General features: G+C 37.1%; 1 protein-coding gene across 1 annotated transcript in view; it reads right to left on the reverse strand.

Moving 5' to 3' along the window:
- Window positions 1–2,974: 2,974 nt before the first annotated feature.
- The window catches only part of dpep1 (dipeptidase 1), a 13,803-nt gene continuing 1,520 nt past the window's right edge, over window positions 2,975–15,257 (reverse strand). Inside the window, exons 3-10 of the mRNA XM_084110382.1 lie at window positions 14,860–14,992; window positions 13,252–13,402; window positions 10,442–10,511; window positions 6,518–6,694; window positions 5,423–5,507; window positions 4,794–4,869; window positions 4,442–4,577; window positions 2,975–4,345 (exon numbers count right to left, since the gene is read on the reverse strand). Coding sequence (XP_083966508.1) covers window positions 4,175–4,345; window positions 4,442–4,577; window positions 4,794–4,869; window positions 5,423–5,507; window positions 6,518–6,694; window positions 10,442–10,511; window positions 13,252–13,402; window positions 14,860–14,992 — 999 coding nt within the window. The 3' untranslated portion in view covers window positions 2,975–4,174. The remainder of the gene's footprint in view (window positions 4,346–4,441; window positions 4,578–4,793; window positions 4,870–5,422; window positions 5,508–6,517; window positions 6,695–10,441; window positions 10,512–13,251; window positions 13,403–14,859; window positions 14,993–15,257) is intronic.

Here is a 15,257-nt window from a genome sequence, read left to right on the forward strand (position 1 = left end):
ATTCAGAGGAGCAAAGAAACGAATGAGACTAAATAGCGGAAAAATCAAACGAAAAACTAAACAGTGCGAGCGATGCTACATTAATCACATTATAATTAAAGTTGTAGGTTGTGTTTGATAGCTGAGGTAGGCTAAACGCAATACTCACGTATCCTTGCTCGATGATGAATGAGAACACAATGAGCCCAACAACAGGTGGTTGGAATTTAAAAGGCTGATTTTCGCGCTTCAGGGCAGTGACGAGTACATTATGTAGTCCAGTGGTTGTCAAGACAGCGTTGGTACAACCTTAAGCAATGGCCCTGAACGGTGGTTTAATACCAACATTGTGACAACGCTGTAACAACCTTCACCACACAACGTAGTTATAGCAACCTTTTGGCCATGTTGTTAAAACGTTGTTAGAAGGTTGGCTACGTTGTGCCAACGTTCTGTGTTTGCTGGGGAGCGAGTCGGACATAATTTTGACCACTTCATTAAGTTTTGTTTTGTAGAAAGCCTTTCTTTAAAGTGAATTTCGTTTTGTATAAATTGTATCTTAATTTTAATATTTTTTTCATCAAACAATTACCTGGATTGAATAAATAAGAGCAAAATAGACAATTTAATCATTGAGGCGCCCGAGCGGTCACTTGCATTGTACGTTAACTGGAGCGCATCTCATCCTCAAATACACAAAGCTTGAAATGTCTTTAAACGAAATAATTCAAAACAAAAAGAAATAGGCTACTCTCTTATGTAATCCATTATGTGCATTTCTCTCTATAGGCGCGTTTACTACGAATATGGCAATCGTCAACTTCATCTTTGCCATGCACAGACACTGACAGAAAACACTATTTTATAAATAAAAATCAGTGCACGCGTTTTAATAAAATTAAAACTTTAATTGTGATCATTAAAATAATTGAATATTAAATATTTTGTGGCCAAGTTTTGCTCATTTATTAATAGTATATATATAGGCTATATATAGGCGTAATTTTATTAAATTGAACAAGCGCAAAATCCAGCATTCAATCAAATATTCAAAAAGACTTAATAATAATGTTATTTCAACATAATATCTCGTTATTTCGACATAATGTGCGTGCAACAAGCAAGATGTGCATTTGTAAATCCGGGGATGCGTGCATTGATTTTTATTTATAACATAGTGTTTTCTGTCAGTGTCTGGCAAAGATGAAGTTGACGATCGCCATATTCGTAGTAAACGCGCCTATAGAGAGAAATAACATTATTATTAAGTCTTTTTGAATATTTGATTGCTGAATTTTGCGCTTGTTCAATTTAATAAAATTAAAACTTTAATTGTGATCATTAAAATAATTGAATATTAAATATTTTGTGGCCAAGTTTTGCTCATTTATTAATAATATATATATATATATATATATATATATATATACACACACACACACACACACACACACACATATGTGTGTGCCCTCAGCACATGCGTTAAAAATTATCCGGCGCCGCCCCTGACTGCAAGAAACAGTTTGCAAGAAACTTTTTAACTGCAAGAAACTACAGCGTTGGCTGTTGTCTACTGGCTATTTAAATCTAGCGGGTTTGTCTCGTGCATGGTCTCGTGTCGCAAATACAATGACACTGGTAGTGACGAATTCTATCTGACCAAACAGTGATCTTCAGTGTTTTCACGTCACATTTTAGTATCGGTACGGTACGCTTGGAACCTCAACAGAGGTGGTACCATTTAAAGCGAGCCGAAGCGAGCCGTACCGTACCGTACCATGCAGTGGAAATGCGCCATAAGTGAGCCGTACCGAACCGAGCCGTACCGTACCATGCAGTGGAAAAGCGCCAATACAGTGACTGCGAGATAAGATGCAAGTAGCTAAACTAAACAGCTGGTTGGTTTTCGACAGAAGTTTTAAATGACCGACAGAAATATTCAGTTTGATCAAAGACAGTGGATACTATAAGCTCAATTTAACAACACAAGCCGCCTAATAAATATATTGCCATTATTATTGTATAAATATATTTGTATAACGTTACCTCGCATGTGTTTGAATATTTCCCCAGTATCAGCACTGGGACTTTTCAACGTTTGTATCACTCCGCTTGTTTGTGTTTGTGCAACTTGCATCATTAAGCCAGAAGGCGGCGACAAGTGATTGTCTTTATGAGTAAGCAATTGAACAATTGATTAAATTAATAGATTAGTCCAAAAATATTGATTAATTTAGGAAAGAAAAAGTATCTGAAACTGATATTTGATGCTCATAATAATTGCTCATATCCCTCTGGACACAGAATGATTGCATTGGCGTTTGTTTGAAATGTAACATCTATGCAAAATAATCATTTCTTATTTAAGGCCATTCCCGTTTCGAATATGTGATTGTGTATTGTAAACAATAAGCATAAACATTCTGCATTTCCATTTTTTAGTGTGGATCATGTTTAAGAATCTGTCATCTGATAAAATACATCATGCTACTGACCACTGACATGCTTTTAAAGCTACTGTTGTCCATTTATTTGGCCTTCAAAACACCTTAAAATGCACGTCAAGATCAGGAAAATAAAAAAAAAAAATTTTGGGACCTTATTTATAAAACCCTGCATAGGTGTCGTTGTGATTAAATCAAACATACCATAAAAGAAATTGGAAAGAGATTAAAAAAGAAATTGGCCCTGATTCTCTTAAATCAACATCATTTTCAGGTTTAAAAAGATGTTTACATATTTGCCAACCAATATTTTCAAACATGTTCAATTGCATAAATTTTTTCATACTTTGGTGTAAAAATACTGTTTTATGGTGTGTCCTTTAACCTTTACACCTTTTACCTATTTATTTATTATTCTCAGGTAGGTAAGGAAAGTCGAATCTGGACAAAACTATAAGCATCCAAAAATACTTACAATTAGTTCAGCAGACTTCCCTGTGGTCAGTTCTTGCTTAAGGCTCTTAAATTATAACTCAGGTAGACAATCTCTTGCCAATAATATAATAGTTTTATTAAGTTTTATTAAAGTTAACAAAAGTTATATCAAAGTTACAGTTAGGTTACAATAATAAGTTTCAACAATCAGCTGGTTACAGGCGTCGAGGGACACTGCGCTATTCAGTCTCCACCGGTTCAGTGTCTCTCTCAGTCTTTTATACGCAGGCCTCGAAATGCAGGTGCCAGACTCTCCTCTGACGTCATCAAATGGAGTTCTGCCAACTCCTTCGACACGGCCCTTAGTTGTTTACGGCGTATCCCTTCACGGCGCCTCCGTCTTCTCTTTCTCTGCTTTCTTCTCCTAATTGTCTGTAACACATACTTTAACTAGTACATTTTCCATTTATCATAAAAACTATTTCTAATACATATGTACTTCCTACTCTAAATTAGTCAATACATACATTTCATGCAAGTAAGTAGTTTTCTTAATAACATTAAATCACACAATACATATCGTTCAGCATCAATAACAGGGTTACATATATCTATTTAAGCAAAAGCATTATTATTATTTAGGTTACATCAATTCAAAGCAAATCAAGCATTAATCAAGGCAGTATAATTGCAAAATCATCCTCTACATAAACAATACATTCACAAGTCATTTTACGGCGTGATTTTGAATGATGACCATTCACTGTAAATAAGGGCTCCCCCTCCCTATATAAGCCAATTTAACCTTTGGTGACTACTACATTTTTAACAAGCATCGAATGTGACTTTGCTGCTACTGATGTCATTGACACCATACGAGTTGCAGTCTGCTTGAGGTTGTCCCAGTTGACTCCAAATGCAAAGTAGCCAGAAAACATTTGTTTAAATATTGATATTTTTCAGTCATTGCATAATTCCCATACTTCTCTTAGTGTTATTTCATAGTTCTGAAGAATTTATATAATATATATATATCATTCTTTTGTTTAAATTTTTTTTAGGAAAATAATTTTAGGACTAACAAAGAACAGGTGTGTCCAAACATTTTACTTGTATTCCTATGTAAGCGTTGACAGAAATCAGTTATTTAGGCTAGGTCATTTCACCTGAAATTTTAAATAACTGCATGCCAAATTTCTTTTTGTTTTTCGTCTACATTCTTAAAAGCACTTATTTTCAATTAAACTCTTCAAAACGTGTGTTACAGGCCAACTCTTTATCAAAAGTCCCAAACACAGTGCTGCAGAAGGGGTCGATTAGAATAATGTGATAATCAGTATCAGAACCAAGACAAGTGGATAAAAAGACTGTGTGCGCGTTGAACTGGATTTCTCTGGATAGCCATAGTCTGTCCTGCAGGGGTTTTGGACTTCTTTAAGAGGGATGGGTTCATCATCAGCTTTGCGTCCATTCAGACTGTCTCTTACCTAATGACACACAGGTTACGTTTTTACTTCAGTGAGCAGAAGATCTGGTATTATACTGAGTTTGAGCATTTGAAGCAGGTGTGCTCTTGCTCTTACCGTCTCCACCTCACTGAACACTCGTATCAGGTTTCGTCCCAGAGCGTCTCTGACCTCTTCATCTGACCAGTTACGTCTGAGCAGTTCAGCCACCAGGTCCGGGTACTTTGACACATCCTCTAGACCTTCTGGCACCCTGTGCAAAAACAATGCATTATTTATTAATGGTTATGCAGTCCTGTTTACTTGTCCATCTGTCTTATACGATTAACGGCAATTTTCTATTACATGTACATGCAATAGCCTACACATGCTTTACAAATGTGAAATGTACCACAATGCCTTCTACCGTCAAGTTGCATTACAATTAAATTAGAAAGCAGACAGTCTTTTTACTAATCAGCATGCTTACCTTGTCACACCATCATAATCTCCTCCAAATCCAATGATACTAGCGTCAGCCACGTTCTTGATATGGTCAAAGTGATCTGAATTTCACATACAGAAGTGGAGTCACATATTAACGTCTTGCCTCGTATTCTTAAAGTCCCCCTGTAGTCAATAATTGTATTGCTTTATATCTTTTATCACAAAAAAAAAAAAACGTCCTTGAAAAAAAATTTCATCATGCCTTAAAATAGCTTTAGTGTAACTCGACACCCTTGCCTCATTTAGTATGCGCGGTTCTAAGAATATGCAAATGAGCCCCGCCTCCACTCAATCACTCACTCAGCTCAGAGATCCACTGGTTGACGATCACACGTTGATCTGATTGGTTACAAGGTAGTTTGTGACGTCAGAAACACCAGCGATTTCAAAGCGTGTTTTTGAGACTGTCTTTGGTTCACTGCAGTTTTAAGGAGAAAATACTCAGCAATGGTGTCGACTTATGAATTTACACATGGTTTGTCTTAAAGCAGATTAAAAACACCACATAGACATATAAACAACATTAAACGCTGGATTTTCACCACAAGGGGGACTTTAAGGAGTGCTAAATGAAGGGGTAGCAGATGCTGAGGTTGGTTTATAGTAACTCACCAGCCACATCTGAGATCTTAGCAGTCTTTTGGCAGGTCACATAATCATTGTAAAAATTAACCATGACGATCCCCTTCTTTTTTTTCTGAAACATAAACATTTTGGAAAATTATACGACCATTATATACGACCAAATCACAAATCATATATTTTTTTTAATTTTCTGTAAAACACGTGTGTGTGTGTGTGTGTGTGTGTGTGTGTGTGTGTGTGTGAGGCCATTTTGAATTTTGAAATGGAATGGTTTACACATTTTTCAGAGACAATATTTTATTAATATTATGTTTTTTTCGAATTATTACCTTCCATGCAGTGTGTATTACTGAATATAAAATGTCGTAAAAAGTTTTAAAGGTCAAAGTGCACGACAAAAATAAAGCTAGTGTTGTCTTAAACAAAGAATCGATTCTGAACTGCTGAAACGAGTCATTAGTAATTCCAGTCTCACTTCCTGCTACAAACCTACATAACAATGCAACCAATTTGCATAATGCCAGCCTATGATCTTGATTGGCTGTCCGTGAACAGCGTCTCTTTGCCCCGCCCTCAAACATGTAGCTGAGACTGGAAGAGTTTGTGTTGTTCATGTCGAGAAGACGCTGTTTTCTGCATCAAAAACACTTTGATGCACTTCAAAAGTATGAGGACTCAGGCTAGACTTAATATATGATATTATATATATTATTATATTAATAATAAATCAATCTGTACTTCTTTCCCTCACAGCCTCTTTTTCATTCCTGTCAAAAATGTAATATGGTGGTACACTTGACTAATGTATATGGCCGAATCACAGCAGTGCTGATATTAAATATAACAATAGTTTTACACATGAGGTGTTGCTTAATTAAATCATCATCTCTGACCGGAATGAAACTTTTTTTTATTTTTTTAATTTTTTTATATATATATTTATATTTGTTTCTATCGTATTCTCTTTGAAGTCTGTCCTGCCGTTATCTTTTATAACATCTTTTTATATCAGTAATATATCACTTTTTTTATTTTATTTTTATGAGTATGATAGTGTAAGTGCCTCATTGTCTTTTAGGACAATAAACTCTGCTATGTAACAGCCTGAGGTTGTAAACCCACCACTTCCCGAAGCACGTCATCAGGAACATTTCTCTTGTGTTTGCAGATGCTGTAGGCAGAAGAGTGGCTGAAGATAACAGGAGCTTCGGAGATCTCCAGAACCTGCTTCATCACCGCCTCGGACACATGAGCCAGGTCGATCAGCATCCCAATGCGGTTCATTTCCCGGATCACTCGCTGAAAGGGTCAATCAAACTGGTCACCATAGACAGCAATAACGAGTCAAGCTTTCTCTAAGAGAGCAAGTCATGGTGGCCTATTTTAACCTCCACCATGTACAAAAAGAGCTGAAATTCAGATATGGTTATGAGCGTTTTGTTTCCATCACGCACTGTAAGCGGTAGACCAATCACAACAAACTGAGCCATCTGACCAATCAGAGCAGAGTAGACCAATCACAACAGACTGAGCCATCTGACCAATCAGAGCAGAGTAGACCAATCACAACAGACTGAGCCATCTGACCAATCAGAGCAGAGTAGACCAATCACAACAGACTGAGCCATCTGACCAATCAGAGCAGAGTAGACCAATCACGACAGAATGAGCCATCTGACCAATCAGAGCAGAGTAGACCAATCACAACAGACTGACCCATCTGACCAATCAGAGCAGAGTAGACCAATCACAACAGACTGAGCCATCTGACCAATCAGAGCAGAGTAGACTAATCACGACAGACTGAGCCATCTGACCAATCAGAGCAGAGTAGACCAATCACAACAGAATGAGCCATCTGACCAATCAGAGCAGAGTAGACCAATCACAACAGACTGAGCCATCTGACCAATCAGAGCAGAGTAGACCAATCACAACAGAATGAGCCATCTGACCAATCAGAGCAGAGTAGACCAATTACAGCAGACTGACCCATCTGACCAATCAGAGCAGAGTAGACCAATCACAACAGACTGACCCATCTGACCAATCAGAGCAGAGTAGACCAATCACAACAGACTGAGCCATCTGACCAATCAGAGCAGAGTAGACCAATCACAACAGACTGAGCCATCTGACCAATCAGAGCAGAGTAGACCAATCACGACAGACTGACCCATCTGACCAATCAGAGCAGAGTAGACCAATCACAACAGACTGAGCCATCTAACCTATCAGAGCAGAGTAGACCAATCACAACAGAATGAGCCATCTGACCAATCAGAGCAGAGTAGACCAATTACAGCAGACTGACCCATCTGACCAATCAGAGCAGAGTAGACCAATCACAACAGACTGACCCATCTGACCAATCAGAACAGAGTAGACCAATCACAACAGACTGAGCCATCTGACCAATCAGAGCAGAGTAGACCAATCACAACAGACTGAGCCATCTGACCAATCAGAGCAGAGTAGACCAATCACGACAGAATGAGCCATCTGACCAATCAGAGCAGAGTAGACCAATTACAGCAGACTGACCCATCTGACCAATCAGAGCAGAGTAGACCAATCACAACAGACTGAGCCATCTGACCAATCAGAGCAGAGTAGACCAATTACAACAGACTGAGCCATCTGACCAATCAGAGCAGAGTAGACCAATCACAACAGACTGAGCCATCTGACCAATCAGAGCAGAGTAGACCAATCACGACAGAATGAGCCATCTGACCAATCAGAGCAGAGTAGACCAATTACAGCAGACTGACCCATCTGACCAATCAGAGCAGAGTAGACCAATCACAACAGACTGACCCATCTGACCAATCAGAGCAGAGTAGACCAATCACAACAGACTGACCCATCTGACCAATCAGAGCAGAGTAGACCAATCACAACAGACTGAAACATCTGACCAATCAGAGCAGAGTAGACCAATCACAACAGACTGAGCCATCTGACCAATCAGAGCAGAGTAGACCAATCACAACAGACTGACCCATCTGACCAATCAGAGCAGAGTAGACCAATCACAACAGACTGAAACATCTGACCAATCAGAGCAGAGTAGACCAATCACAACAGACTGAGCCATCTGACCAATCAGAGCAGAGGAAGCTCTCGGAAAGGAGGGGAATCTTTATAATAGCATATCGAGTGGTGCACACTCTAAGAAATGCTGGGTTGTTTCAATCCAAATTTGGATCAAATATGGACAAACCCAGCCATTGGTTTAAAAAATTTAATACATTTTTTAACCCAACGGTTGGGTTTGTCCATATATGACCCAAATGACGTCACTTTGCCAACCAGCAGTTTGCATCATTCTGGTTCCCTCGATAAAAACCCAAATAGGATTTTCCCTTAAGCTTTTGGATTATCGCTAAAAACAAGCTCTGTGATCAACAAAAATATATGATATTTTCATGTTTTTATCCATCAAGATAATATTCACAGATGAACACAACTTTAATGAATTTTGAAGCCTAAATGTAGTCTGCAGAAGTAAACAGCTAAAGGTAGGCTATAAACGAACTATACCACGGTCCCACAAATTCAACGTCACCATCACTGAGCTTCCGACAACTCTTCTTAGCTATCATCTAAAAACATTTTCCCAGAACGTTTGAGTTAGAGTAGTTTGTAGGGATGGGAACCGAGAACCGGTTCTTCTTCAGAACCGGTGCCCAGTGAATCGATTCCTTGGAACCGTTAGTATGCCTACTTAACGATTCCGCTTATCGGTTCCGCTCGTTCAAATGTGACACGACGTCACACACGTGCTGCGTTGTTTTGGTTCAGAACGTAGCAAACACTATGAGCAAACATGGCATCGAGGCAGAAGCGCTCTGACCGCGTCCTAACTACATCCGACGCGACGGCGCGACACGCGATAAAAAGTATCATTTTCCATGTTAATCAAAGTTTAACCAGCCGCGACACGCGACGATTCTATTTGAAACGGATCCTATTTTACTGCGACGTCACGCTGGAACAACAATCTCAAAGTGTGGCAATGATAATATCAGGTACTATTTTTGTGCTTTATTTAATGTTAAAAGCGTGTATAAAGTGACTGAATATCATTTAGTGCTCCCAGCTTTGTAGCTGTAAAAACAACAATGGATAAGTCACATCAGATCTTGAAATTAAACAAATGGAAACAAAAACGTTCAAAATGTGAAGAAAACCCGTGTATTATTTGACAAAGATTGTTTTAGTAACTCAATAGCCTAATCCAAATGAGCACTGTTAATATTCCAAAAGACACAAGCTCTTCCTAAACTGTTTTCAGTCTGTGTTTTTAGTTTTGGCACATAAATGGCAGTTTTTTGTTGTTTTTTTGTCCGGACCAATGAATGTGAAAATTGTCAATTTCCTAATCCTAAGGCACTCTTCTTGATAATCTTTCAAGGCACACACTTGTGTGCCATGGCATACTGGTTGAGAAACACTGCCCTAGGCTATAGGTCCCTGGACTTTACTTTGAGAAGTAGCTCACCTACTTTTAGGTTTGTTCTGAGGTTGCTACACATAATTTGTGTATACTCTGTGCTGTGTCTTCTGATCAGATATTAAAGCGAGTTAATACAAACAAATTTGTACTTATTTCCTCACCCAATAAGAATCGATAAGAGAATCGATAAGGAATCGGATCGATAAGCAATATCGATAATGGAATCGGAATCGTTAAATTCTTATCAATTCCCATCCCTAGTAGTTTGTAAGAGCACAATTATAAGTTGTAAAAGCGGGCTGAACTTAGTTTGGCGTGATGCTGTTTAATCTCCTCGACAGCCTCTGTCGTCCCATTTAGCCACTTTCAAACGCCTTTTCAAAACAGCTTGAAAAAATCACGAGTGGGGGAATATTGATGTATTTTATGTTTTAGAATAAAACGTGAAAGTGTCTTGAGCTTGTGTTCACCACAGACCTTATCGCCAGTATAAACTGGCTGTAACAAATTAGAGTTTTTTTTTTTTTTTGGTCCAAAGTATAATTTTTCAGTGTACAAATCTGACATTTGTTAGTGTGTCTAACCTTGCCGAACTCAGATAAACCATTGTGCTGTACAGGCTCAGATCCAGTGTCCACCAGCCAGTTGTCTGCCCTAGAAGGAAGTGAGACCAAACCACAGTAAAGGAAACAAGTCTTCAGTTGAAAGCAGATGTACACACGTGCACTAATGTGGCTTTCTTTAGAAACCTGATGTAGCTTTAATTACAACCCACACTTTTTTCCTAAATGAATTCTGGGAACTATATGCAGATGCTAGTAACAGTTGAAGAACCAGCCTGGAATTTCCCATGAATTTCACACACACAACGGGGTGTGTTACATATAAGGAAGCTCCTCTGGCACATTTTTTGGTTTTGTTGTACTTCATTCCAAACAAATGAAATCATCGCTAAATTGACAGTGTTATTTCCTCAACTCACAGGACCAACTAGTATGTACATTTATGAAGTGAATGCATGGATTCATCTCAGGTTATCTTTTTATATCAAGTGCTTAAAGTATTAGTTCACCCAAAAATTTAATATACCCATGATTTATTCATTCTAGGTGTATATGACATTCTTCTTTCAGACGAATACAATCGGAGTTGTGTTAAAAATGTCCTGGCTCTTCCAAGCTTTATAATGGCAGTGAATGGTTGTTTCTGTTTTGAAGTCCATAAAAGTGCATCTATCCATCATAAAAGTGCATCTATCCACGATAAAAGTGCATCTGTTCATCATAAAAGTGCATCTATCCATCATTAAAGTGCATCTATCCATGATAAATAGATGCACTTTAATGATGGATAGATGCACTTTTATCATGGATAGATGCACTTTTATCATGGATAGATGCACTTTTATGATGAACAGATGCACTTTTATCATGGATAGATGCACTTTTATCATTGATTGACTTTTATCCAAGCTTTATAATGGCAGTGAATGGTTGTTTCTGTTTTGAAGTCCATAAAAGTGCATCTATCCATCATAAAAGTGCATCTATCCACGATAAAAGTGCATCTGTTCATCATAAAAGTGCATCTATCCATGATAAAAGTGCATCTATCCATGATAAAAGTGCATCTGTTCATCATAAAAGTGCATCTATCCATGATAAAAGTGCATCTATCCATGATAAAAGTGCATCTATCCATCATTAAAGTGCATCTATCCATGATAAATGTGCATCTATCCATGATAAAAGTGCATCTATCCATCATAAAAGTGCATCTATCCATGATAAAAGTGCATCTATCCATCATAAAAGTGCATCTGTCCATCATAAAAGTGCATCTATCCATCATAAAAGTGCATCTATCCATCATAAAAGTGCATCTGTCCATGATAAAAGTGCATCTGTCCATGATAAAAGTGCATCTATCCATCATAAAAGTGCATCTATCCATCATAAAAGTGCATCTATCCATGATAAAAGTGCATCTGTTCATCATAAAAGTGCATCTGTTCATCATAAAAGTGCATCTATCCATGATAAAAGTGCATCTATTCATGATAAAAGTGCATCTATCCATCATTAAAGTGCATCTATCCATGATAAATGTGCATCTATCCATGATAAAAGTGCATCTATCCATCATAAAAGTGCATCTGTCCATGATAAAAGTGCATCTATCCATGATAAAAGTGCATCTATCCATCATAAAAGTGCATCTATCCATGATAAAAGTGCATCTGTTCATCATAAAAGTGCATCTGTTCATCATAAAAGTGCATCTATCAATGATAAAAGTGCATCTATTCATGATAAAAGTGCATCTATCCATCATTAAAGTGCATCTATCCATGATAAATGTGCATCTATCCATGATAAAAGTGCATCTATCCATCATAAAAGTGCATCTGTCCATGATAAAAGTGCATCTATCCATGATAAAAGTGCATCTATCCATCATAAAAGTGCATCTGTCCATCATAAAAGTGCATCTATCCATCATAAAAGTGCATCTATCCATCATAAAAGTGCATCTGTCCATGATAAAAGTGCATCTATCCATGATAAAAGTGCATCTGTTCATCATAAAAGTGCATCTATCCATGATAAAAGTGCATCTATCCATGATAAAAGTGCATCTATCCATGATAAAAGTGCATCTGTTCATCATAAAAGTGCATCTATCCATGATAAAAGTGCATCTATCCATGATAAAAGTGCATCTATCCATCATAAAAGTGCATCTATCCATGATAAAAGTGCATCTATCCATGATAAAAGTGCATCTATCCATCATAAAAGTGCATCTATCCATCATAAAAGTGCATCTATCCACGATAAAAGTGCATCTGTTCATCATAAAAGTGCATCTATCCATGATAAAAGTGCATCTATCCATGATAAAAGTGCATCTGTTCATCATAAAAGTGCATCTATCCATGATAAAAGTGCATCTATCCATGATAAAAGTGCATCTATCCATCATTAAAGTGCATCTATCCATGATAAATGTGCATCTATCCATGATAAAAGTGCATCTATCCATCATAAAAGTGCATCTATCCATGATAAAAGTGCATCTATCCATGATAAATGTGCATCTGTCCATGATAAAAGTGCATCTATCCATCATAAAAGTGCATCTATCCATGATAAAAGTGCATCTATCCATGATGAAAGTGCATCTATCCATCATAAAAGTGCATCTATCCATGATAAAAGTGCATCTGTCCATCATTAAAGTGCATGCATTATAAAGCTTGGAAGAGCCAGGACATTTTTTAATATAACTCTGATAGTATTCATCTGAATGTAATATACACCTAGGATGGGTAATTAAAATGTTCGGGTGAACTATAAGTGAGGTAAATACTCACCTGAGAATATCCACTCACCAGGGTGTGTTGCAGCTGTGTGTGAGCGTGAGATACCGGACGCCCAGCTGGTACATGGTGCGCAGGGTCCCTAAACTGCTGTCGATCGAATGTCCTCCTTCCACTCCAATCAAACTGGCTGTTTTGTTTTGCTGAAAGGCTTCCATTATATCTATAACAACAATTTAGTTTTAGCTTAGATTAGTTTATAGTTATTAGAAACTATAAACAGTAATAAATACTAGGGCTGTGCAGCGATTAATCACATCCAAAATTAAAGTTTGTGTTTACATAATATATGTGTGTAATTATTTTGTATATATAAATACACACACATGCATCTATATATTTAAGAAAAATTTGTTATTTATACATATTTTTTTTATATTTAAATATAATATAAATACAGTATATACATGCAAATATTTCTTAAATATATACATGCATGTGTGTGTATTTATATGTACAAAATAATTATACACAGTACACACACATATATTATGTAAACAAACTTTTATTTTGGATGCGATTAATCGCAACATACATTTTCACATTTTCTCGGTTGCAGTTACAGCGTTTGTGGTTGTTGCTTCAGTATGACACTTCGGATACACCTTTATTTTAAGGTGTCCTTGTTACAGTGTAATTATACATTTAAGTACTGAGTAATATTAATTAACTACATGTTTACTATTGGGTTATGGTTAGGTTTAGGATTTGGTTTAGGGTTAATTGTATGTAATGATGCATAATTTACTGTTATTACTACAGTACGTACATTAGAGCTGCATGATTCTGGATAAATTGAGAATGTTGAGAATGTTTCAAATAGAGATCACGATTCTGAATAGACAACTAAAAATATTTAATTAATTTGTATTAATTTGTTTGTTTTTAATCGGGTTGAGTGAATGATTCAATGACTCACTCATAAAGACTTCACTATAGTTTCATTACTGGATGAATCAGCGTTTTTGAATGAATCTCTTGAATGAATGATTCAATGACAAACGCATTTTTTAACAGTCACGTGTCGCCACCTACTGGTGTAACAATGTAATGATAAAATCTTTATTTGAAGTGTCAACTTACTTTCAAAAGGCAATTTCCTCTATTTTGATTTCCATAAACATTAAACCTGGCGTGTTTCTTCTTTAGTGATTGGATTTAAATCAATCTCTAAAGTGTTTTGGGCATTTACACCAGATCTTTTCATGATCAGATAGATATCCGATCAGAGAAAATGCATGATCTGACCAGGTGTATCAGGCACATAGATGTAGCCCAATAGTTTATTTAAAATAAGATTGTGTGGGCGTTATAAAGATTGCAATCTTTTAACGATTAATCATTCGTCTCTAACAAAGACACTGTTAAATAAAGTGTTTTCCATCACTTCTAACTGGCTGAAATCACAAGAGCCCATCGGGTCCCTCCTTCATGTTAGATTACAGATTTTTCCACAAGTTTTATCCCTCTTCTTAAAAAGCTACAAAATATAGCGGTATCATAATTGTTGAATCAAAGATGGGAGTTGTGGGTACTGGGAACATCATTATACTCCATTTTGAAGTTTATTTGATTCACGTATTACAAGGATTTGTATTTACTGCTCCTTCACTGTCTTACCTTGACTGCTAGCAGCAAATTTGAAAACATCTGGGTATTTATGACACATCCTGTGAATTATATCAATCTGCTCCAGGGTCTGTCTGACTGCGTCTTTGTTCTGGGTGTCACATGGTACATAAGCGGCCCAGAACTGCAACAGAAACGCAAACATAACCACACACTGTTCAGTTTGCCGACTATGTTGAATGTTCCTATGTTGTGTGTGTGTGTGTGTGTGTCAGAGGTGGACAGTAACAAAGTACAAAGTACTGTACTTAAGTACACTTTTTGAGTAAAAAAGCCAAAAAAACTAAGCCAAGGGCACTATTTGAGGGAACAGCCATTTGTGTGTCCTAAACCATTGTAGACGTTATTGAGTGACTTATTCAATCTCATTTTCAATCCCACTACTGGAA

This window comes from Abramis brama (genome assembly GCF_963993115.1).
Source record: "Abramis brama genome assembly, chromosome: 3".
In the NCBI taxonomy this organism is placed as follows: domain Eukaryota; kingdom Metazoa; phylum Chordata; class Actinopteri; order Cypriniformes; family Leuciscidae; genus Abramis; species Abramis brama.